The 24,751-nt window shown below is 36.7% G+C and overlaps 1 protein-coding gene across 4 annotated transcripts in view; it reads right to left on the bottom strand.

Annotated features, from left to right (window-relative positions):
- mmel1.L (membrane metallo-endopeptidase-like 1 L homeolog) overlaps positions 1-24,751 on the bottom strand; it is a 100,524-nt gene that overhangs the window by 36,427 nt on the left and 39,346 nt on the right. For all 4 annotated transcript variants that reach the window (XM_041569453.1, XM_041569452.1, XM_018226166.2 and 1 more), the window contains 7 exons: positions 23,181-23,342; positions 21,109-21,189; positions 19,469-19,564; positions 17,998-18,116; positions 14,831-14,896; positions 2,370-2,504; positions 712-801 (listed from right to left, as the gene is read on the bottom strand). In XM_041569453.1, the coding sequence (XP_041425387.1) occupies positions 712-801; positions 2,370-2,504; positions 14,831-14,896; positions 17,998-18,116; positions 19,469-19,564; positions 21,109-21,189; positions 23,181-23,342 (749 nt within the window). The remainder of the gene's footprint in view (positions 1-711; positions 802-2,369; positions 2,505-14,830; positions 14,897-17,997; positions 18,117-19,468; positions 19,565-21,108; positions 21,190-23,180; positions 23,343-24,751) is intronic.

The raw sequence follows: 24,751 nt of genomic DNA, 5'->3' as shown, positions 1-24,751 counted from the left end.
CTTTTCTTCCCTTTGGCTATCTACAAAGCTTTCTAGCACATGTGCAAAGAAGCTTAGTGTCGGCGGTTCTTTAGAGAACATATCCTGAGATACTGAAAACAACGCCCGTGAGCTCCGCTGCATGGAGAGGTCGGTGCCACTTTCTGAGACACTTTTTAGAGGACTATGCGGGGAGAAAGCGGGGAGTGGGCCAAAGGGGGGGCTAGGCGATGGGGACTCTTTAAGAGGATGGTTTAGTTCTCCATTAACACAGGGAGGCCCATTTAATAAAGGTTCAATTTTAGTGAATTATAAAATCACAAATGCTATGAAAATTATTAAAAGATCCGAATAAAAAAGATACAAATGAAAATAGCTGTTTGTGAACCCCAAACTTTTCGTGAAGGAATGAAAAATTTGTAAAGCAATGAAAAAAACACGAATGTAAAGCTGAAAGGGAATGTCTACTTCTACATGACCATGATAGCTTTCCCTTGTCATACTTTTGTATTTGTAGATTTTATGGCATTTTACACTTGATAAATTACAAAGAAAATCGTGGATTAACTAACCATATGAAAAGTTTGTTCATTTGTGCTAAAAAGTACAATTCGGAAAAACAAACATTTTACATACTGTCATCATTCAGCCGCTTAGTTTGGGCAATGGCAATATTACTGATGTAACCATCATTAAATGCAGTATTTGCTTGCAATTTAACAGCATATTTACATCTATTGCAAACTTCTGCTGGAATTCCAGGAGGGTCATTTTGTTGTACAACAAGGTCACATCGTTTCTTTCTTCTGAGGGAGCTGTTGCCTTAAAGCAGAAATAATAATATCAGAAAAGTGTGATCCCTGTTACATAGAGGCAATAGCAAAACCTTTTCTTGTGAAACGTTTATTCTAAATACACATAAATAGAGCACATCTATCAAGTTCAGTCTTTGCCGTGGTGGGATCAGTCCTGTAAAATTTAAACCAACCAACCAATCTTTAACCAATCTTTTTTGTCTGTTGTCCGGTACATCTACGTTGTTCTGTGTAGCACCATGGTCCTAGAGGAACGTTGTTTCGTTTCACTGTGTACTGTATGAAATGACAATAAACTCACTCTTGACACTTGACTTTAAATTAATTGCCTCTTGAATGAAATTTCACAACTTGTCCAATCAGTAAGCTTTCACCTTCTTACACTGATGATAAAACCCTTACTCCCTCTGCCCCCCAGCTGCATATATAGTATCTTTCCTTTCTAGTCCACCCTGAATCATGTACCTTGCAAGATAAACTACGGATTTATTCAGATAAATGGATAAACAAGCGCTAGTCTTTCTGCGTCACCACCAATTGAGACTATCACGGAAACCTTACCAACAATGTTTTATTATTAATCAATTTAAATTCACCTAGGTAATGAACATTTAATAGAAGTCAAGACTGAAGAATCTTGTTCTCTTTCCCACCTTATCAACACAATGAAAAAGTTTTGTTACTTACAGCTACAACAAAATAGTGGGTTTAAAAAAAAATATATTACTGATTCTTATACAGGTATGAGAGGCATTTCCTGGAAACCCATTTTCCAGAAAGCTTGGAATTATGGAAAGGCCATCTCCCATACAATCCATTTTATCCAAATAATCCAAATTTTAAAACAAATGATTTCCCTTTTCTCTGTAATAATAAAACAGTACCTCGTACTTGATCCAAATTAAGATATAATTAATCCTTATTGGAAGCAAAATCAGCCTATTGGGTTTATTTAATGTTTACATGACTTTCTAGTAGACTTAAAGTGATACTGACAATAAAAAATGTATTTACAAAATATTAATCTATATTAAAAGTTACCTATAGGTCATGTTGATAATTTTTTGCTGAGAGGTTTGTTTTTGTAAGTAATTGTTAGTTGAACTTTCTATACCTGACTGTTTTGCCAAGCTGACTGTCCCATCTCAGCCTGTCAGTTAGAGTTTCTAATGCTAACAGACTACTGCTGCACAAATATGGCAGCCCCCTCATACAGGAACAGGGTAGTAAGAAAGGTAATGTAAAAGCATCAGGAAAATACTTTTATGGCAAAATTATAAATAGCATTCAAAGATAATGTTATGATGGATATAAAAAATGGTTGTTTTCTGGTGTCAGTATCTCTTTAAAGTATGATAATCCATAATATGGAAAGATCCATTATCCGGAAAACCCCAGGTCCTGAGCATTCTGAATAACAGGTCCCATACCTGCATATGAATCCATATGTGTTGGTAATATCCATGAATTACAAGTATGGATTACAATACAAATATGTTTCAGGTAAATTATGCTAAAAAACCAAAGCAATTTCCTAGGACCTCAAAATGTACCAGCAGCAAATGGAAAATGTACCTTGGCAATATCCGTTTCTAGATCCATTACACGTGTCATTTCTTCCTGAACGAAGCTGTCGTCTCTTGTTAAATTCTTGTCTTCTCGCACCATCCTGGCTATGGCGATCATGAATTGTAGGTATGCTTCCCTTATCTGGGGGAGATTAAAACCAAAATATAGCATGCTGTGAAGCATATGCATAATACAATACACTGATAAATGTAACGCAGTTAAGTAGGTTTGAAAAAAGCAGCCCTTCTGTGTTTCCCAAAGCATTACTGACCCAAAGTAGACAATAAACACCACTCTTGGTAACTGTGTGACACTGGAAAATGTAAAGTAAATCCTACTCCTAAAGGTCCACAAGCAGATATAAGATGCAGACAGATTAAGTCAGAAGCTTATTGGGCATTGTATGGGGCCCTCCGACTGGCTTCCCCGATTAATATCTGGCCAAAAGTCGGTCAGATGTTGATTGGGCAGGGTTAAAAAACTTGTCAGACTGACATTACCAACAAGAAACAGTTTAACACTCCCTCCCTGGAAGCTCATATCACACTAATACAGAAACCTGGCAAAAACCCGCTGGAACCCCGAAATTATCGACCCATCTCACTAATTAATAGCGATATAAAGTTACTTGCCAAAATAATAGCAACTAGACTCCAAAACTGTATACAATATCTTATAGACCCAGAACAGGTAGGGTTTGTACCAGGGAGAGAGGCCCAAGATAACACCACAAGACTTATAGATCTCTTGCATATAGCTAAAAGACACCAAACCAAACTACTACTACTGTCAACAGATGCGGAAAAGGCGTTTGACCGTGTCAATTGGACCTATATGATGGAATGCTTAAGATACTATGGTATAGGCCCTAATATGCGGCTATGGATACAGTCACTATACTCAGGTCCTATTGCCCGGATCAAAGTTAAAGGCTCGCTATCCCAACCCATTCACATTAAAAATGGCACACAACATGGCTGTCCTCTTTCCCCATTTCTCTTTATTCTTGCATTAGAGCCACTTCTAAACACAATAAGACTCCACCCAAGAATACATGGCCTGCAGATAGCGGAACAACACAATAAGATTCTGGCATATGCAGACGACTTATTGTTTACAATTACAAACCCCGTTGAAACAATACCAGCATTGAATTTAGCCTTAACAGAATATGGAAAACTCAGCAACTTTAAAGTTAACCAAAACAAGTCAACGGCTTTAAACATATCTATACCCCCATAAACAATAACTACAATCCAAACATACTTTCCCTATATCTGGACACCCCACACATTTACATACCTAGGGATTAAAATATCCAAAGACTATACAGACTGGATAGATATAAACCTAAAAAACTTTCTAAACAAGCTCAGAAGAGACTTACATACCTGGGACTCTAACCCTATCTCATTGTTTGGAAGAATCAATGTAGTAAAAATGAATATAATTCCAAGACAACTGTACATTTTTCAAGCAATACCCATGCCTATATCAGACTCATATTTCAAAAGTATTTGCGCCTTGATCACCAAATTTATATGGTTGGGGGAAAAAGCGCGGCTAAGCTGGAAAATCCTATGCAGACCCGTCAAAAAGGAGGCACGAGCCTTCCAAACATAGTTCAATATCATCAAGCAGCCATACTTAATTGCATTATAAACTGATCGCATCATATTGAAGCTAAAATATGGGTCAAAATAGAGCAACAGGACACTAGCACTTACCTAATACATCTCCCCTGGATAGACAACATCCACAGAAGTCTCTTATATAAAGACCACCCCACGATAACATATACTCTAAAAATATGGGACAAACTGAAAACGACATACCTCCTTACTAAACACCCATCCCCGCTTATAACACTCCTGAACAACCCGGCTTTCCCAGTGAGCCTTGAGCCATGGTACTTTCAACACTGGCAGATACATGGGAATCTGCAATTGACACACTTTATAGAAAAAGGCAAACTCATTAACAAACAAAAATTCCATAACATCAAGCCCTTCATGGCCTTAGATCATCTAAAATTTTAACAAATTGCACATTACTATTATGCCCTAGGAGGCACAACAACACTAGCCCATCCATTAACAACCTTTGAAAAATACTACACACTAATTGACCCCCCTGATATTTAAATGCCTTCAAAAAACGGCAGACCTATCAAATTTACATTTTATCCAATCATGGACAGAGGAACAGATTGACAATCTCGTATTAAAACTCTTATACAGCACAAGATGCAGCCGGCTACAACAACTAAATTACAAAATTCTCACCAATTGGTACAGGACGCCTGTAAAATTGCCCGCAAATTTCCGCAAACCTCTGACCTATGTTGGAGATGCCTTAATGGAAGCATTTAATCATTCCATTGAACCATTACTCTTCAATGCAACAAAGTATCTTATTCCTCTACACTGGAAATCCAGGCAAATACCAATAATCAAAGAATGGTTTGCTAAAATAGAAGAGCTATATGTCTTCGAGGAACTCTCCGCGAGCACGGAAGACCAAAACATAAACTTCATGGCTATCTGGTGGAGATGGTTAACTTTCAAAGAAACAGAGAGCTATAAACCATGTACTTGAATCTTCTCCCCCCCAACCCCCCCCAGTGTTGTTTTATGATTGGAGTTTTTTTTTTTCTTCACCCTTTCTTCCCCCGCACCTCTCCTTTCTTGTCTTTCAATCTCCTCCCTTGCAGTATCTGTGATAACCCTAAATAAGCCATTTGGCGAATATTTGCTTTTAATATGTTGGGACGTGGGATATTTGCACGGAATGTTAGCATTGAAATATGAATGTGCCTTTTCATTCTGTACCACGTTTTCCAAAAATTACAAACAAAAAAAAACTTGTCAGATCTAGGAGCACATCAGTATGTTGATGCAGTGCTCGATACAACCACAACAATATCAGCCTGATATCGCTCAGCTCAAGGTGGGCATATTCGAGACCTCGCCAAACGAATGGATCTCTACATGTATGGCCATCTTAAGAGCTTACAATCTGTTATGTGCACGAAACATACAGAGACAGTAATAAACATTTATTACAGAAGTAGCAGAATGTTAGTTTATAGGGGTCTATTTGTTCAGTTCACTTCTGTTGCTATGCATTTAGTAGCATTACTGCATCACAGGTTTCCATTTCAAAATACTGTAACATTTACTCTGTGATTAACATCCCGTCGTGAAAATGACCCGAGGATGTGATAGATCCTTTAGATCTCTGAACCATATTTGTATGATCTGCCTGATGGCCAAATAGCTTCACAGCAGGGATGTTCCTGACCTCCAACAAAGTCAGATATAAATGAGCGGCTAAGGTAAATAACAGGAAACCGGGAGCAAGTGAGCTCAGCCGGCGTAAAGATCACCATGTTTTATTCCTTCTCATCTATGTGGTTCTTTCATTTGTGCAGATCATAGTGTGTGCAGGGACACATGCCTGTGCCTTACGAAGAGATAAAGTTATAAACATTGTATCAGAATGAGATTATTAGAATATTATTCTTAGCAACTGGGTTCTTGTTGTCACTGATACAGATAAAAAAAAAAGTAACTACACCACTGAAATAAAGAATAAAGAAAGCATCAACATAGGATATAATACACTCATAGACTAATGTGCTTTTCAAAATCAAGCTTCTTGTACAAAAAAAATATTATTATTATTATTATTATTATTATTATTATTAAAGGTCATATTTTAGTAGAATTAGAGCTTTTTGACACTACGATTAAACTCATTTTCTAAACCAAGAATGCCATGAAGTTTATTAAAGATCCAAATATTGAAGTACGGGAAAAAAACACTGAATGATGTGCTAAAAAACTGTTTTCCAGATAATTATTAGTGAAAAAGAATCTGAAAACCATTAAATGTCTGAATGGCTAAAAAAAAAGGACCAAAAAGATCAGCTCAGCTCCCATTGACTTCTATAGGACCTCAACTGCTATTACTTGGTGATGTTTAGTATTGTAGATTTTAGCAGTTAGTTATTTTTACAATTAATAAATCTATTTTTTTAAGAGAAATAAACCCCGCCCCCACAAAGTTTTAGAGACAAAATAGGATTCATGAATAAAATAAAAATCCGAATGTTAGTAAATCATCCCCATAATCTGGGTCCCATATAAATGAAGGTATAGTAATAATGTAAAATAGTGTGATAATTCTCAATTTCAATCTTTGAATCAATTTGTTGCTGTCCTATACTGTATTATGGAGGGTAAAACACCTGCAAAGCCTACACCCTCTGCTCAAGATATGTGCTGAGTAAAAGGCTCCCTTGTAAAAAAAGAAGCCTATTTATCAAGCTGTGTACAATAATTTCTGTACAGAAATTGGAGCAAAAACTAAATCCCCCTATTTATTATCTCTATGTTTAGCAAAAAGTGCTAAGAATCCTAAGATCTGCTGACTCGGTTAAAATTCCTTTAGAATGCAAGAAAGCCTGTCTTACCTTTTAGGTGCCTATATTTCATCTCCAACTACCCACACTTGTGCAATGCACATGGCTTCCATCAGAAGCCTCAGAAGTCATGTGGTTGTATTTCAGATCTGCTGTAATTTATATTAATGACAGCAGCTTCCGTTAGGCAAGAACTTATATTTTATTTTTTTAGATATCCCTGCCATGAAAAAGCCAATGTTTGTTACTTTATTTGGAAAGGAAACAAAGGCCATGTTAGCAATATAAGCATACCAGATGGACACCGCGGCTTTATGTATGACAAATGGAAAAACTGTTAAAAGGGGGATATCCACTAAAAATATAATATTTTGCATAATAAAAGCAAATGTAGCCCTAAGCAGCCAAACGTTTGCTGATTTTAAACCTGTGTTGGGGTTTTAAGAGTATTTTAAGAGTATTTAAATAAAAAAAAAGTCCGACCAAACTAGAATCCACAATTGGACCTTAATATTAAAAAAAGCATGATTTAATCAATGAATTAATTAAATTCAAAATGTACTATTTTTTCTAACGCTTGTTTTTTTCGGATTTTTGCCCAAAAAAGTAGATTTTCATACTCATTCCAACACTGAACACAGAAACTTCCAAATAGGATAGGGACCTCTACCATCGACTTATATACACCCTACGCAGGTCTGAGATGGAGTATTTTCGGATTCAGACTTTTTTCATCCTCGGGTTATAATAAATCTCGAAAAATCAAATTTTTTTTTTTAAAATACTTGAACTTTTCGAATTCAGCCTTTAATAAATAACCCCCTAAATGTTATTGCATGAAAGCATAATTAGCTACTCCCTCCCACAGCAGATATGACTGTATGTCCTGCTCAAACTATGCTGTAGTACTCAACTCTCCTCCAGCCAAGTCTACATTTTCTGCAATACCTTACCTGTTTTGAGATGAACTAATTAGACAAATGGCATCTTGACTAGAGGAGAGTTTTACTCTTAACTTTTAGGGGTTGATTTACTAAAACTCTAATTAATCATTTTTTTAAATGAAAACAAATCCGACCAAACTCCCTTCCACTATTTTAACTCATTTATCTATAACTTTTCTCAATAAAATCAGAGCGACAAAAAATCAAGCGTCAATTTGTATTGTGTGATTGGGACTGTGAAAACTCAACTTTTTTGGATTATAGCCGAAAACCCCCAAATATTTTGGATTATCCAGCACAGATCACAATTTCAACAAACAACTTTAGGGACATCTGCCATTGACTTCTACATGAACTCGACAGGTCTGAGTTGGTGTATTTTCGGATTTGGGTTTTTAGCAGTATGGGGTAAAACAAATGTCTAAAACTTCAAGTTTTTTTCCACGAAAAATTCTAGGTTTCACCCTTAAAAACATAGACCAGAAAAAAATAAAGGTCTAATAAATGGGCCCCTAAGTATGTTATAGAATAGCCAATTCTTAGCAACTTTTCAATCGGTCATCATTATTAATTTTTTTTCATTATTAGGTTTTTTCGTTATTTGTCTTTTTCTTCTTATTCTTTCCAGCTTTTAAATGGGAGACCCCATCTATAAAACAATGGCTCTGTAAAGCTACACACTTATTGTTACTGCTACTTTTTATTACTCATCTTGATATTCACGCCGTCTCCTATTCATATTCCAGTCTCTAATTCAAATCAACGCATGGCTGCTAGGGTAATCTGGACCATAGCAACCAGATTGCTGAAATACCACACTGGAATTCTGTTGAATAAATAGTGAAATAACTCAAAAACCACAAATAATTATCTGCCCTTCAGACATTGCCCTTGAATGAACTTTTATTATGATGTGCAGAAAGATTTTTGCAATTGTTTTTCATTTTTCCTTATTTGTGGTTTTTAAACTATTTAGCTTTTTATTCAGCGGCTCTCCTGTTTTGCAGTTTCAGCCATCTGAAATGAAAAGGTCATTTGTGTTCTTTTAAGGTGATAAAACATTACAGAACACATTTCCAGCTCAGAACCACAATCACAAAACTGCCAGTGATCCTTACAGATTCAGTCACATGGAGGACAGAAAGTCAATTTAGCACGACTGGAAAAACGACGAGTTGGAAAAGAAGGTCGAAGTGCAGCTAATAAAAGCATTCAAATTAAAGCAGTTAAAATCTTTGAAGACTTTCTCATGTAAGTGCACAGTATGCTGGCAATTTGTCCTTTAATTGGGCAATTTTTCACCTTTTGTTAAAGTTAAGTGTATTCCTTGATGCTGCACCCTAGCTGTTCATTATGCTTTCATCTCAATGGAAATAAGCTATACTTTTAAAAATGGCTGGTTTGATTCTCTCCTCTCTTAATAAAATCCAGATGAATTCCCCAGCTTTAAATACATTGTGCTTGAGTACGGGTGTTTAGCAGGTCAGTTTGATGTCACTGAATATCACACTATGAAAACACAGGGCCCAATAGGGGCATTTATTACCTGCAGGGCAGGACCCAAACACCCAAAGAACTGCTGTAGGCAATGGCGGCCTGTAGGCAATGGCGGCCTATACCTACCTTAGGGTTGCCACCTTTTTTATTTGGGGAAAACGGGCAGGGGGCAGGCCAGTGATGTAGGGGGGCCTGTTGGGTGACATCGGAGGTGGACCGGATGATGTTGGGGGCGGGGTGGGTGACATACAAGGGGGAAGGATACCCTGAGGGCAGGGCTGATGACATGGCGATCAGCGATTGGCTGATCGCCATGTCATTCACGTCAATGTCCTGTCCGGATTCCCTAATTTAGAAAACCGGACAGACACTTTTCACCCGGGCAGCCCTTCCAAAAACCAGGCTGTCCAGGCGAAATCAGGTGGCAACCCTAACCTACCACTTACAGTAAGAACCAGAGGGAGAAAAAGCTGAAGCATAAATATCATGTAAAAAAAATTTGAAAAACACCATATTAATTCATCCAAGCTAAATGAATAATTTCTAAACGTTTCAAAATATTAGGAGGAGCTACTGTTCACTCAGTAGCCAGATGCCTCTGATGATGTTGGTAGATAAACAAACCAATCATTTTATTAAAAGCTGTTGTTTAAACTACTGTATATACTCGAGTATAAGCCGACCCGAGTATAAGCCGAGGTACCTAACTTTACCTAGGAAAACTGGGAAAACTTATTGACTCTAGTATAAGCCTAGACACAACCACAGCCCTGTCTCCCAGCTGCGCACATTCCGCCAAAGCGACCCCACCAGCGATCAACCGGACTTCTTTGCAAAGTTGATGGTGACAGAGAATTGCCAAACGGATTACAGTTTGCATTGTCCCACTGTCCCACTACCATGTGCAGAGGGTGCTGTGTGATATTGCCATCACCGTTAATCCTTCATATAACCAACAGAGGGCGCTGTGTGATATTACAGTCACTGTTATTCTTTCATATAACCAACAGAGGGCTCTGTGTGATATTGCAGTCACTGTTATTCTTTCATATAACCAACAGAGGGCGCTGTGTGATATTGCAGTCACTGCTATTCTTTCATATAACCAACAGAGGGCGCACTGTTATTCTTTTATATAACCAACAGATGGTGCTGTGTGATATTGCAGTCACTGTTATTCTTTCATATAACCAACAGAGGGCGCACTGTTATTCTTTCATATAACCAACAGAGGGTGCTATGTGATATTGCAGTCACTGTTATTCTTTCATATAACCAACAGATGGCGCTGTGTGATATCGCAGTCACTGTTATTCTTTCATATAACCAACAGAGGGCGCACTGTTATTCTTTCATATAACCAACAGAGGGCGCTGTGTGATATTGCAGTCTCTCCCCAAGTGAAATGTTGGTATAGGAATGATTAAAAGTGACTGCAATCACAGCTACTGCCCGCTAACCCGAGTATAAGCCGAGGTAGACTTTTTCAGCACATTTTGGATGCTGAAAAACTCGGTTTATACTCGAGTATATACGGTAACTTTTAGTGTGATGTAGAGAGTGATATTCTGAGACAATTTGCAGTTGGTTTTCATTTTTTATTATTTGTGGCTTTTGGGTTATTTAGCTTTTTATTCAGCAGCTCTGCAATTTGCAATTTCAGCAGTCTGGTTACTAGGGTCCAAATGACCCTAGCAAACATGCATTGATTTGAATAAGAGACTGGAATACGGACTGAGTATAAAGATGAGTAATAAAAATTAGCAATATCAATAAATGTGTAGCCTTACAGAGCATTTGTTTTTAGATGGGGTCAGTGACCCCCATTTGAAAGCTGCAAAAGAAGAAGGTAAATCATTCAAAACCTATGCAAAAGAAAACATGAAGGCCAATTGAAATATTGTTTAGAATTAGCCACCCTATAACATACTAACATTTAAACAGTGAGCCATCCCTTTAAGGAAAGAAAGTAAGTGCCATGCTGGACAAGAACAGTTTTTTTTAAAGGGATACTGTCATGGGAAAAAAAAAAAAATTTAATAGTGCTGCTCCAACAGAATTCTGCACTGAAATCCATTTCTCAAAAGAGCAAACAGATTTTTATATTCAATTTTGAAATCTGCCATGGGGCTAGACATATTGTAAATTTCCCGGCTGCCCCCAGTCATGTGACTTGTGCTCTGATAAACTTCAATCACTCTTTACTGCTGTACTGCAAGTTAGAGTGATATCACCCCCTCCCTTTTTCCCCCCAGCAGCCCAACAAAAGAACAATGGGAAGGTAACCAGATAGCAGCTCCCTAACACAAGATAACAGCTGCCTGGTAGATCTAAGAACAACACTCAATAGTAAAAACCCATGTCCCACTGAGACACATTCAGTTACATTGAGAAGGAAAAACAGCAGCCTGCCAGAAAGCATTTCTCTCCTAAAGTGCAGGTGCAAGTCACATGACTGGGGGCAGCTGGGAAATTGACAAAATGTCTAGTCCCATGTCAGATTTCAAAATTGAATATAAAAAAATCTGTTTGCTCTTTTGAGAAATGGATTTGAGTGCAGAATTCGGCTGGAGTAGCACTTTTAACTGATGTGTTTTGAAAAAAAACATGTTTTCCGATGACAGGATCCCTTTAAGTACAATTATATTTGTCCTTTTACTAAATCATTAGATCATTTTCACAATGTTCTGCTCTCTGTTTTGAGATAGTGGATGGTAAAACCCGGTTTATTGAAGGGCAATATTTTTTAATTGTGAAAGCTTGTAAGAGAAACTTCACTTGTGTGATCTAGTTGTATAGTGCATTTATAAAGTAAAACCGAGGTACACAATAACATTGCTTCCCCTTATTTCTAAAAAGGCAAAAAAGCTGGGCGGCCTCTATAAATATAATTTGCTGTTACCATTTCCAATTTACATAAGCAGACATAAACAGAAGGCCAGCAAGTCATATCCCTTCAGAGAGCTTTACAAGCACGTTTATTGCTTAGCTGTTATGACAGGTCCATCATGGCTACTTCGGGCAGTTGGCGTTCCTTTTAGTTGGACACCACTGCTTTTGTTATAAGTTATGACAAGCTGGTTCCAAGACTCCATAACATTTTTCAGCATTACAATATTAAATCCTTAACAAGGATAAAAGGCTAAATATAAGATTGTTAAGTTAAGTTGGAATAAGAAGCAGGGGCCACCCAGAGACAAAAGAAATCTAAGCTTTCTTTGGTTCCAATTGTTCTAAGTAGCAAGTCTTTGTTACATGCTACCTTAAAATAGCTTTAGTCTTAGTTGTTAACCTCTTGAGCACCACATTGAATGGAAGGATCTTCAATAGCCCACTTAAACACTAAGATCAAACAGACTTTATAAAATATAAATTTGCCTGCCTGCCCTTATATTTAAGGGTAGTAGTAAGGAACTATGGAATTAACTATCTAGGCCCAGGTCTCATCCATAGGCAATTCCTATCAGCGCTTTCTTATTTCCACTATAGGACAATATAACATCTATAACATACAGCACTACATGTATGGGATCCATTATGCGGAAACCCATTATCCAGAAAGCTCCGAATTATGGAAAGACCATCTCCCATAGACTCCATTTTTTCCAAATAATCCGAATTATTAAAAATGATTTCCCTTTTCTCTGTAATAATAAAACAGTACATTGCACTTGATCCAAACTAAGATATAATTAATCCCTATCGTAAACAAAACCAGCCTATTAGGTTTATTAAATGTTATCAAATGATTTTCTAGTACACTTAAAGGGGAACTAAAGTCTAAAAAGTAAAGTCTAAAAAGTAAAATAGAAAAATGCTAGAAATGCTGTATTTTGTATGCTAAATATAAACATGAACTTACTGAGGCAGAAGCCTAATTAAACAAATGATTTATGTTTTCAAAGTTGGCCGCAGGGGGCTGTCATCTTGTAACTTTGTTAACAATCTTTAAAAGACCAAGGCTATGCACATGCTCAGTCTGGTCTGGGCTTCTGTTGGGAGGTTAAGCTTAGGGATCGTCATAAATTATCAAAACAGCACAAGTCAAATAATATCTGCTATAGAAGCTGATACAGCAAGACTGATAAATAATCAGAATATGCAGACTGCACTGGGTCTGCGGATACGAATCTCTACAGGGTCGCTGGCTGCTCTACAGGGAAACAAACAAAGTTGCTTGAGTTCTGGGAAGTAAGGTGGGTGGGTTCCCCCTAGTCGTTTGAAAGTATGAGTTTCCCTGCAGAGCAGTTAGGGACCGCCTGAAGTTTCCTATTCTCAGCAGTCAGCGCAAGTAAATGAAGGGAGAATTTTACTGCATACAGTCAGGTTTCTTATAAAAATGGTAGACATTTTTTAATTAAAGTATATTGGAGATAGATTTCTTTTTCATTAAAGAAAGTAAAAATGGAATTGTATTTTTTTGCCTTTGCATCCCCTTTAATAAATGAAGATCCAAATTATGGAAAGATCCATTATATACAAAAACCCCCAGGTTACGAGCTTTCTGGATAACAGGTCCCATACCTGTATTTACATCTAATTGTTGTGAGAAGGGGTCATTGGTGTCTCTGGTGGGCCACAGGACACTGGTAAGGAGACAACAGCTAAGATCATGGATACCAGTTGACCTTCTATAATGGTAGTTATGTATCTGAAGATTACATAAATCTTACATATCTCTTACATAAGTTTCATTTAAAACTGATCTGCATCCAATCCATTTCTAATATCATGCTTAAAAACATTTTGATTGAGTGATGACTATAGAGGAACAAAGACAAGCTGAGCATCACGGATCAATAAAATGGACATTGTAATAGTACATTTTTTGAGTGTAAAGACCCTGTTGACCTTTAGGCAATGTACCTATTGTATGCACCTTCTGGCAGATTGAGGGAAAATTAGAAAAGATGTCGGAAGCTGGATTTCCCAATACAGTGACTGTCTAGCTGAAGGTTGCCAAAAAGCAGTGGTGACAATATTGAAAGGAGTGGCCGGGAAATGTGGTTACCAAAAGCACAATAGAGACAGTTCTTATTTTGGTGCATATATCACTAAATGTTTGCGAGTGCATTTTAATTGGTGTTATTATTAAAAGTTTTAAAGTGATTCTGAGCATATGCATGTACTTTTATCCCCTAGTCCACAACTTTTACTAAAGTGGGGAGAGGAGACGCATTTGGAAAGGTTCTCATACTGAATGAGCACGAAATGATTTCTGTCTGTCTCATGGGAAAGAGAACAATTATAGGAGAGTGGATTTTAAAGTGATACACGCTTATAAGAATGGTGTTGTGGAACTAGTACTCTCTAGCTAAGGAAAAGAGTGAACACTGAACAAACAGTTTGTTTTGATCACTGGGTGATACAAAAATGTGTGAAAAATACTGCACTATATTTTTTATATTGTTGTTGTTATTTTTTCTTCCTTTTTATCAAGTTGTTTGGATTTCCCTTTCATCTTCTATATCTGTGACTCCATACCATCAACTTATCCCCATCGAGACCTGCTTTGGTAGTCTGGAAGCAAAGTGGGATGCAAAGTGGGACACTCTTTAGAAATAAATAAATAATCACCTTTAGGAAAGAATAGCACTTACCCGCTGATAATTTCCTTTATTGAAATAGTAGTCCCGGGAAGGCATTCCAAGGCTTGGTTGATCAATCTGAATAAAGAACAATTTGTTCAAAATTATATATGGGAAGCATGTGACTGGATTTAATTAATCTGCGTTCTAAGATGAGGTTGGCATGTAACCTATGATTTGTCAAAAAGAAAAATTTAAATACATGATACACATTATCATACCTTGAAAGCACCAATTTATATATTCTGAAATTCATTTTAAATCCAGTCCTTTGTATTAAGGGCAATAAAGGAATTTAACATTTTAAAAAGAATATTATGGGCACAGTGTAAAATCTTGACCCCTACACACACACAAGGCTTTGGTTGTAGGATTTATTCAACTGTTCATATTTTCTTTTGGCCCTGTAAATTCCACAAGAATGGAAACTTACATATTCACAAATTCATATTGCTCCAGCACAGATGAACATTAACGTGCAGTAACAATTAGATCATTTACAGAAGGAAATCTTTGGGGATACCCAATAAGAGTATTTTTAGAGGACTTGTGCTTAGGCATAATAAGTATTTCTTATTTATTAGGGTCAGAATAATTTTCATCAGTCAGTTGAAATTACATTCGAGTCAAGGTATGCATCCAGGGATTTAAGTAAACCTCAAAAAACACTTAATTAATTGTAATAATTACAAACCAATATTGAATTTTTTGCCTTTTTTCAGGGCAATTGTTATTGTTAGGAATTTAAATAGTTTTCCTAAGCAGATGGCAATGTTTAAAAACACTCCCATGGCTCCCTAATGGAACAAGCAAAATATTATATTAACCATAAAAAATATCCTTTTTGCTCCTTATTGTGACCCACACCAGATGTTTATGTGAGCAATGTGGTTTGGGGCTGACAAAGTGAATGAAAGGAGTTTTGTATATTGAACCCGAGTGGAGCTGCTCTGCCAATCATTTAAACATGTTTGCATAGGGCAGGGATAAAAGCCAAAGCACAGCAGGGTAAGTATCAGATCCTTGAAATAAAACTACAAACATTATACCCACACCCGACAGAGAGCTACAGTATGTAAGAAACTCCCAGGCAGCAGTGAAAGGGAAAGGAAAGGAGTTCTTACAAGAAACTATTTGCAGGAGTTCCCTTAAGACATACAAATGTTCCAGACGAAAGGGGTCAAAACAAATCCAGATTTGTAGCCGTTTTCCTTTCTTATCTGCAAAACTCAATTACTAAGTGTCTGTCAAGGGATTGCCGAAACAGTAAAACGTTGTGCTGATCACTGCTATTTATTATTTAGTTGACAATGTACAAAGGAGGACCTATTAGGTTCTGCTCGCTCAGTTATGTAATAAATATTTCTACTTCTTCTCATGTGTGGTTGAGAGGAACCTCAAAGAGAAAAATGGGCCGAGATCTAAAAAAAAGCCATGAATATGATGCTGAAAGTCCTGATTATGTACCCCCTTCCTGTAGTAACTCTGGGGATTTGATTAAAATGCAATATCACTGAACACTGCAAAGGAGAATACTGCAAATTACAGCTGTCACCAGCAAATCAGTACTGAAAGCAGTTAAACAGTGAAAATTCCCAAAACAGAATCAAGTCAAAAGGTATTTTTTCTCAATGACTTTGTCAGTGCAGAATACATTAAAGTAAAATTTTTGCAGGATTTATTTTAGCACAAAATACATTGGGATCAATGGGCGACTTTTTTTGTGGTAGAAATTTTCATGGCAAAATATTTTAATGGTTCAGTGAGAATATTCGCCAATGGCGAAATGCTGAATTTTGATGCAAATCCATTCCTGGGGAAAAATTTGCTCATTGATGAACTGAAACCTTGAGCCAAGTGAAATCAAGAGTTTTGCATTAAAGGGGACCTGTAACCTTAAGGAATAATTCCGAATCCTATTTTATAATGTTAGTCAAGCAAAATATACTTCATTTAAATATACAAATTCTTGTTTTGTTTTTTTATCTTGAAATTCATGTTCACAGCAGGCTGGCAGGTGCCATTTTGTAGACACTGTGTTCAGGGAAAAGCTTTGCATCATGCAAAATGTTGTTTATGTTCCAGAAAGGGGGACCTGATAGCCCTGCCCATGCACTGGCTACACAATTAGATGGTGAGGAGGAAATGGGGATGTCGGGAGTGCAGTAAAATCTTGGAAGTGCAGAATGGAAAGTAAAAGTAATTGCCTGCCCTGCCCCTATGCCTAAGGCATGGAGGTGGGGCCGGCAATATATTATTGACAGCTGAGACTTTTAAAGGAGTTTATAAGAGGCATGGATGTTTTAATAACAAAAGGAATGAGGGTTTCATGTTTAATTTGAAAAAGACTTTTATTATAAAGGTGTTTTATGTCTAGGTGACAGGTACCCTTTAAGCTAAAACTAAAGACTTCTTCAAATCAAAAGCTAGCATTATTACAATTATGGTCTGCATTGTGGCAAAATATACTCTACTCTATAACTGTAAACTAACTCTATATACTGTACTCTTTACTATGCAAGACATTTTAAATGCCTAAAGACAAAATAGGTATAGTTTTTCTTTTGTGTTGTTATGTGGTATAATAAGATTTGAGTACGTTAATCACACAAGATTAAATCCAAGCTACTAGGGTGATATGGGTTACTGCACTGGGGCATCATTGTACTGAATGCTATTGCATTCTGGTACAAGATGTTATTCCCTAACATTCAGCATAACAACAGTTTTAAATAAGGAAATCATTTCTTTGAGGGACATATTTATGAAGGCGGTGTACAAACCCACATAGAAAATCTACTGAATAATAATCTTTTGCATCTCCATGGTGGTGTAAAATAATTTGTAAATTCCACTGTAAAGCTGGCTATACACATACCATAATGTCTAATGAAACAAAGTTGTTTTAGGAACAGGGCTGGTTAGAAAATGTCAGCTTCGGATGCACCATGTTGGCCAGTTAAGTAGAAGTGGAGCATCAGTGGCCAGTTGGGCCATCTGGCAGCAATACAGTATTTACATAGGGAAACGTACAAGTATTTTATCCATCACAGCTTTAAAGATACTGTATTTAAAAAATCTATGCCACATTTTCCTCTTTTTGGGCATAAAATAAAATGTGCATGCTTCTAAATATGTATTAAATATTAAAACACTGAAAATAGTGATATGTTTCATACATAGATGATATGCTTGCTGGATTCCCGGTCATCATTCCACACAAATATATCAACGAGAACTCGTTTGTTGAATTGGTAGTTCAAAACTGAAAGTTTTTCCTCCAAGCTCCAATGACTTTCTATTAAACAAATATAAAAAAAGAAAAGATTATAAAGTGTATGTATATATATATATATATATATATATATATATATATATATATATATATATTTATATAGTAGCACCCCCATTTTACATTTTTGAAGGATCCAAGAAATAAAATGATGTAAAATGTCAAATCAGGGAAATTCATTATATACATTATATATTGGTATGACCCTAAAAAAATTGTATAAAATGATGGAAAAATCAGGGGATGTAAAACTGAGGTTTCACTGTATATCTATTTATTATCATCTATCTATCCTTCTCTCTATCTTTCTCTATCTATCATCTATATATATTTTTCTCTATCTATCTATCTATCTATCTATCTATCTGTCTGTCTGTCTGTCTGTCTGTCTGTCTGTCTGTCTGTCTGTCTGTCTGTCTGTCTGTCTGTCTGTCTATCTATCTATCTCTATATATATGCTTTCAGAGAAACAATATTCCAGAATTTCTGAAGACATAAGAGCAGATTTACATATGGTCGAATATCGAGGGTTAATTAACCCTCGATATTTGACTGCCGAAGGTAAATCCTTCGACTTCGAATATCGAAGGATTTACCACAATTCCTTTGATCGAACGAAAAATCGTTCGGTCGAATGATTAAATCCTTCGATCGAATGATTAAATCCTTCGAATCGCTCAATTCGAAGGACTTTAATCCATCGATCGAACGATTTTAATCCATCGATCGAACGATTTTTGTTCGACCAAAAAAAGCTTGCAAAGCCTATGGTGACCTTCCCCATAGGCTAACATTGAGGTTCGGTAGGTTTTAGATGGCGAAGTAGGGGGTTGAAGTTTTTTTTAAAGAGACAGTACTTCGACTAGCGAATGGTCGAATGATTTTTAGTTCAAATCGTTCGATTCGAAGTCGTAGTTGAAGGTCGAAGTAGCCAATTCGATGGTTGAAGTAGCCAAAAAAATCATTCGGAATTCAAAGTTTTTTTTATTCTATTCCTTCACTCAAACTAAGTGAATGTGCCCCATAGTGTGCCCATGACATGGGAATGATGTAGTATCATAATCTTACTTTTGCCCCAATCCAATAAGCCATGACAACCAGATCGGAGGTAAACTTTTAATCAACAAATAATGAAACAAATGAAAGCAAACATCTGAATGTCTAGTATGTATTACTGGACCATTTTGCAAGTTTCTTAATAGCTCCTTAAGTGCACATTAGGACATTCCACAGTTCTCTAACAGAGTATTAATTTGCAACAATTCCAGAAGACATGCAATCCGATTTGCTTTTATTCTCTTAGTACTGATAGCCTTTGTATGACTTGTTGTTTTGGGGAAGCTGGACAGAGCTGTTACCTTTGGTACTGTTCCAGTCTGTAGAAGCAACTGGCCACTCTCCAACTGTAGTCAGAAGTTCTAAGAGAGGTAATGAATCTCTCTGCTCAATCAAGCCTAACAAAGAACAAACATCCGTTAAGTAAATGAAGCCTACTTTCTGTGCAAATATGTACAGTGTTCTAGCTTATTAATTGCTTATACTAATGGTCCAGTATGTGAGAAAATATAATAGGATATGGTCCAAACTTTAAACATACAAATATGAACACAATTAAAATAATGGTGTGCATTGTGAATATTGTTATTGCTCACTTATAACTGAATAATAAAAGATTAATCCTACTTGAACATTTATAAGAATCTCTAATGCATTGTATTAAAGAGACTCTATCATATACGACAGCCAGTTCCTAGCAAATGTAGATAGATCTGGTTCAGAAATTGACTTTTGTCTTCTGTCTTGTATGTAAGATAGGTGGAGAGGATGGGTGTAGTAAATGAAGACAAATATTGTGGGACTGATTTTTAACAGTTTATATTTACAAATAATTTCGATGTTGTTTATTAGACAACAAATGACTGGAAAGTTGCATATAACGTACATCACTACATTGTTTATGACTGTGAGGGGTTGTGGTCTTCACACTTGTCTGATTTCTGAAAACTCCCAGATAACTTTGTTCAATTCTGGCTTCACGGCTCCAAGGCAAATTAAAATTAAATATACTGCAACATTTTCTCGGAAAGAATAAAACAATATTCATTGCTATTCTGGTAAGACTGAATCATAGTGGAATTGAAAGAAAAACTGATATGTTATCCGGAAGCCCGTTATCCAGAAAGCTCCAAACTATAGAAAGGCCATCTCCCATAGACTCCATTTTACTCAAATAATTAAATTTTTTTAAATTTTTTTCTCTGTAATAATAAAACAGTACCTTGTACTTGATCCCAACTAAGATAATTAATCCTTATTGGAGGCAAAACAATCCTATTGGGTTTAATTAACGTTTAAATGATTTTTTTAGTAGACTTAAAATACAGCGATCCAAATTATGGATCCTGTGCATTCTGGATAAAAGGTCCCATACCGATGGTGTTCATATGATGAGTACTCATACTATAATAACTGCATGTCTATCGGGAAAATATAGTGTTACCGTCTTCTCTGATGTGTTTTTCAAACTGTAAAAAAGATCAACACGTTGAAAGCAACAAAGTCTGAAAAATGAATGTCTAGAATGATTCTGACGTACAAAAAGTAAGCACAGATGTGGAGGAATGGTCTACTATGCAACCTGTGTTAAAGCCAACATGTTTAACAAAATATATAAAGTGTCTTCTCCCTGCAGATACACAAATGGTTATTGGGTAGACCCCATCACTACAGATGGTGACCTGTGACCAACTCCTACTGTCATGGATACTAAAGACATTCTTTAGCTTAAGTGTGCTGTTGTATTTCCCTTGGAGGGTTGGAAAGTAAACATTTTTCCAACATCAAAGGCTAAACTCAAACTAAGAAACACAATTTCTCCTTTGGGATGTAAAAATGCATTTTTTGCTGTCTCCTGATCAGGGTAAGGTGAACATGGGGTGAAACAGGGCTCTATAATTACCACGGTTCAAATAGCTGTGTATGAAGGTGCTACACTTACTTTCATTCATACAAGATTTATATAAAGTTTTGGCTTTTTTAAAGGCATCACGGTCTTCCTGATCTGGCATCTCCAACAATCCTTTGAAATAAAAAAAGGACCAGTTTTTATTACATAAACAAGATAAATCAAAAACAAAGGTTTAAAACGAGTTACCTCTAATACATATAGAATTCAGAACCCTTAAAATCTTGAATCCATCTGACAGTTTCTGACATAAAACCTTACTGAGCTTCACAAGCATGTACATACTATGCCCCTCGTCCAAAAACTGGCAAAAACATTATATTTCACACAAAAGACCAAGCATGTTGCACAATATAATAGATCTGTCATACTGACTTTTGATACGGCAAAATAAGTGGGAACATTTATTAAACATAAAACATTATGATCGTAAATTTATTTTGAGTTCTCCAAATTCAAATTTTTGATATTTATTAATTGAAAAAATAATTTTGAAAAAAAATACAAGCTTCTGTTACATAGTTAAATCGGGTTGAAAAAAGACAAAGTCCATCAAGTTCAACCCCTCCAAATGAAAACCCAGCATCCATACATACACCCCTCCATACTCTCACATAAATTCTATATACCCATATCTATATTAACTATAGAGTTTAGTATCACAATAGCCTTTGATATTATGGGGCAAATTCACTAAGATTCGTAGTTGCGCCAGACGTAACTTCGCCGCACTTCGCCAGGCGTAGTTTAGCCAGCGCTCTGCAAATTCACTAAAATCCGAAGTTGCGCTCAGGGGTAGCGTAAGGTTGCGAAGTTGCGATAGCGTTAATTCGCTAAGCGAGCTAAGCGAAGCGAAGTTATGCTAGCGATGGTTAATTTGCATACGGCGCCATATTTAAATTTCAATGGAGGAATACGTACAATCACTACAAATGCCTGGGAAACCTTCAAAACATCAAATAAAATTTTTTTTTTGCCCTACACATGTGCCCACTGTATAGTTAAGTTGCCATGAGTTAGGAAATGTAGGGGGGAAGGAGGGGAGCCCCAAAAATGTTTTCAATCTTTTTCAGCCTATCACCCATAATATAGAAAAAACGCCAGCGTTTTTTGGGACTTAGAAAAATTTTGAACTTTTTTTGTAGCAATCCCTATCTACTCTATTGCGCTTCGCCTGGTCTGAGGTGGCGAAGGAAGTCTAGCATAAAAGGTAGCGCTCAGTACAATGCGCACGTTAGTAAATTTGCGTAGTTAAGTCCGTTGCGAAAATTCGCCAGGTGTAAGGGTGCGAAGTAACACTAGCGAATTTACGCCAGCGTTCGTTAGTGAATTTGCAAAGTAACGAAAATGACCAACGCTAGCGAATTGACGCTAGCGTTAGGCGCTTCGGCGCTTAGTGAATTTGCCCCCTATGTCTGTCCAAGAAATATAAATAAATGGGAGGTATATTTTTAACATTTAAGCTATTTTATTTTTCAAGTTTTTTTAATCAATCAAATGGCACAATGTGATTTCCATGGGAATTCTAGAAATTGACACAATTGTGTTCTCCCGATTTAAGTTTTTATGTAAATATGCTAGTGATTGAGAGAAAAAATTAAATACAGAAAAAACTCAAATTTGAAAATTAAAAAATCTGCCTTTAAGTTTCAGATATCATTGGGCTATAAAGAGCAGGATGATGGGACAAATGCACCATTGACATACATGAAAGTCACCAACTGACCCTGTAGTTCTGGAAAAATGCCACGAGTGACTGTTAAATTACAGAGAAGAGGAAGAGGTTGGGAATATTTATAAAACTGTGTAAAACACAATGCAGATATATAATTTTCTGTGCTGTTTTTTAAAGCCCATTAAGGCAAACTGAAGTCACTTTGAAAATCCATGCACGTCTAGTAATACTGTATAAAATGTTTTTTCACAACTTTACCAAAGACACTGGTCTCTATGTATGTTAATGAGGCTTGAGGGCTTTGTTCCAAAACAGTTCAATAACCTCCCACAATTTTAAGGAACAACTTCGCTAAAAGCCATACATGAGTTTATTTTGTGCTACTGTAGTTAATAAATAATGCAAATCGGTAAGGTGGGGCATGGCTTACCCTTTAGTATGATTTCCATTTCATCACGGAGAATATCAAATATGCTATATCTTGAGCTGGTTTCAGGGATAACATGCTTGTTTAACCAACCCCCACAAGCATATTGGTAAAAATCTGTGCATGGTTCGATGTTTGGGTCCATGTTTTGAATAATTCTTGCAGCTATATATACATAAACATAAAGAAAAACAGGCCTTTGATTAGATTAGAGTACATTTAGCATAAGAACAGTCACCCTGTAGCACTGGCAGGTCAATGCTGTGCCTGTTAGTACATGCAGATTGGGGCGGAATTCAGCAGATGGCATTTCTCCATTTACATCAGCAGTGAAAATGTATTTGATATTATCAAAATTAGATAATAATAATTAAGCATTAGAAGAACACAGATATAGATTAGGTGTATGCCACATAGGGTAGTCAAAATTCCAACTAGTCCCTGTGGGATAAAGAAAATTGAGTGAAGGCTGCGCTGTTGCACAAATAGTCGGGTCGGGGAAAGCAGCACCAAAAAATAGTGGATCCACACTTCCACTGTGAGTAATAGAAGTCAGCAAGAGAGGTGCGCTATTAACCTTATAAATCCTTAAATACAGGCACCTAAAATAAAAAGAAACTACACATAGAGTAGTACGTTCGGCTCTTTCTAGAAATAACTTTGATGTTAGAACTACTCACAATCGTGATCCTCAAACAAGAGCGTGTAGAGTGTTCTTTTTTTAGCAGGGTATATACGATGTTGAAGCGTGCGATGTTTCTGAAGGAAAGAGACGCTACAGATGGTGAAGAATCGTTAGAGATCCGACTTAGACCCTGCGGGTCCTAAGGACTTACCGGACTGCCGTCAGAAGAGAGCGTTGGAAGACTCGCAAAGAGATCGCTCGATGCCGACGTGTTTCCCAGGCGCTGTTTGGACACCGTTCCCTGAGTTCAGGCAGCCTCGCTCACCCGCTGCGCGTCCGCAAACACTGCTGTTTCTCGTTCCACAGTCAGTCAGCTCGCCTCCGGTGCCGTGCAAAGGTTAAATAAGTGATTCGGAAGGGGATTAATTCTATAACAAACTTTTATTTCATTTAATACAAAGGCCCAACGCGTTTCATATCCTACGATACTTCCTCAGGGGCATCACGTGTGTAACATCACGTCCAAGATTATATAGGGTAGATCATTTCATTAGCCTAATTGGTAATTGGCTACAAGGTTTCGTTTCCACAATTAACACCTTCGTTTAAGAATACATCCATTATAATAAATTACATTAAAATAATTAATTTAAACATACTTAAATAGTAATAAAACATTATTAAGTTAAAAAGCACTTCAAATCAATTTCTATATTTAAACCTTTGGGAGCGAGTGTTTTAAGTTTATGTATCCAGTATGTTTCTTCTCTCGATATTATTTGTATAATATCACTTCCTCGCCAGTGATTTTTCTTTTGTACTATTCCCATGAATTTTAAAAGTGAGGGGTCTGAGTTGTGATGAGTTTTAAAATGGGCTGAGACACTATGTGTCAATAGTCCCTTTCTTATATTATTCATATGCTCCCTTATTCTGATCTTCAGAGTTC

Source organism: Xenopus laevis, chromosome 7L (genome assembly GCF_017654675.1).
Source record: "Xenopus laevis strain J_2021 chromosome 7L, Xenopus_laevis_v10.1, whole genome shotgun sequence".
Classification (NCBI taxonomy): Eukaryota; Metazoa; Chordata; class Amphibia; order Anura; family Pipidae; genus Xenopus; species Xenopus laevis.
The sequence above is the reverse complement of the archived record's forward strand: the minus strand, read 5'-3'. Positions and strand labels throughout refer to the sequence as shown.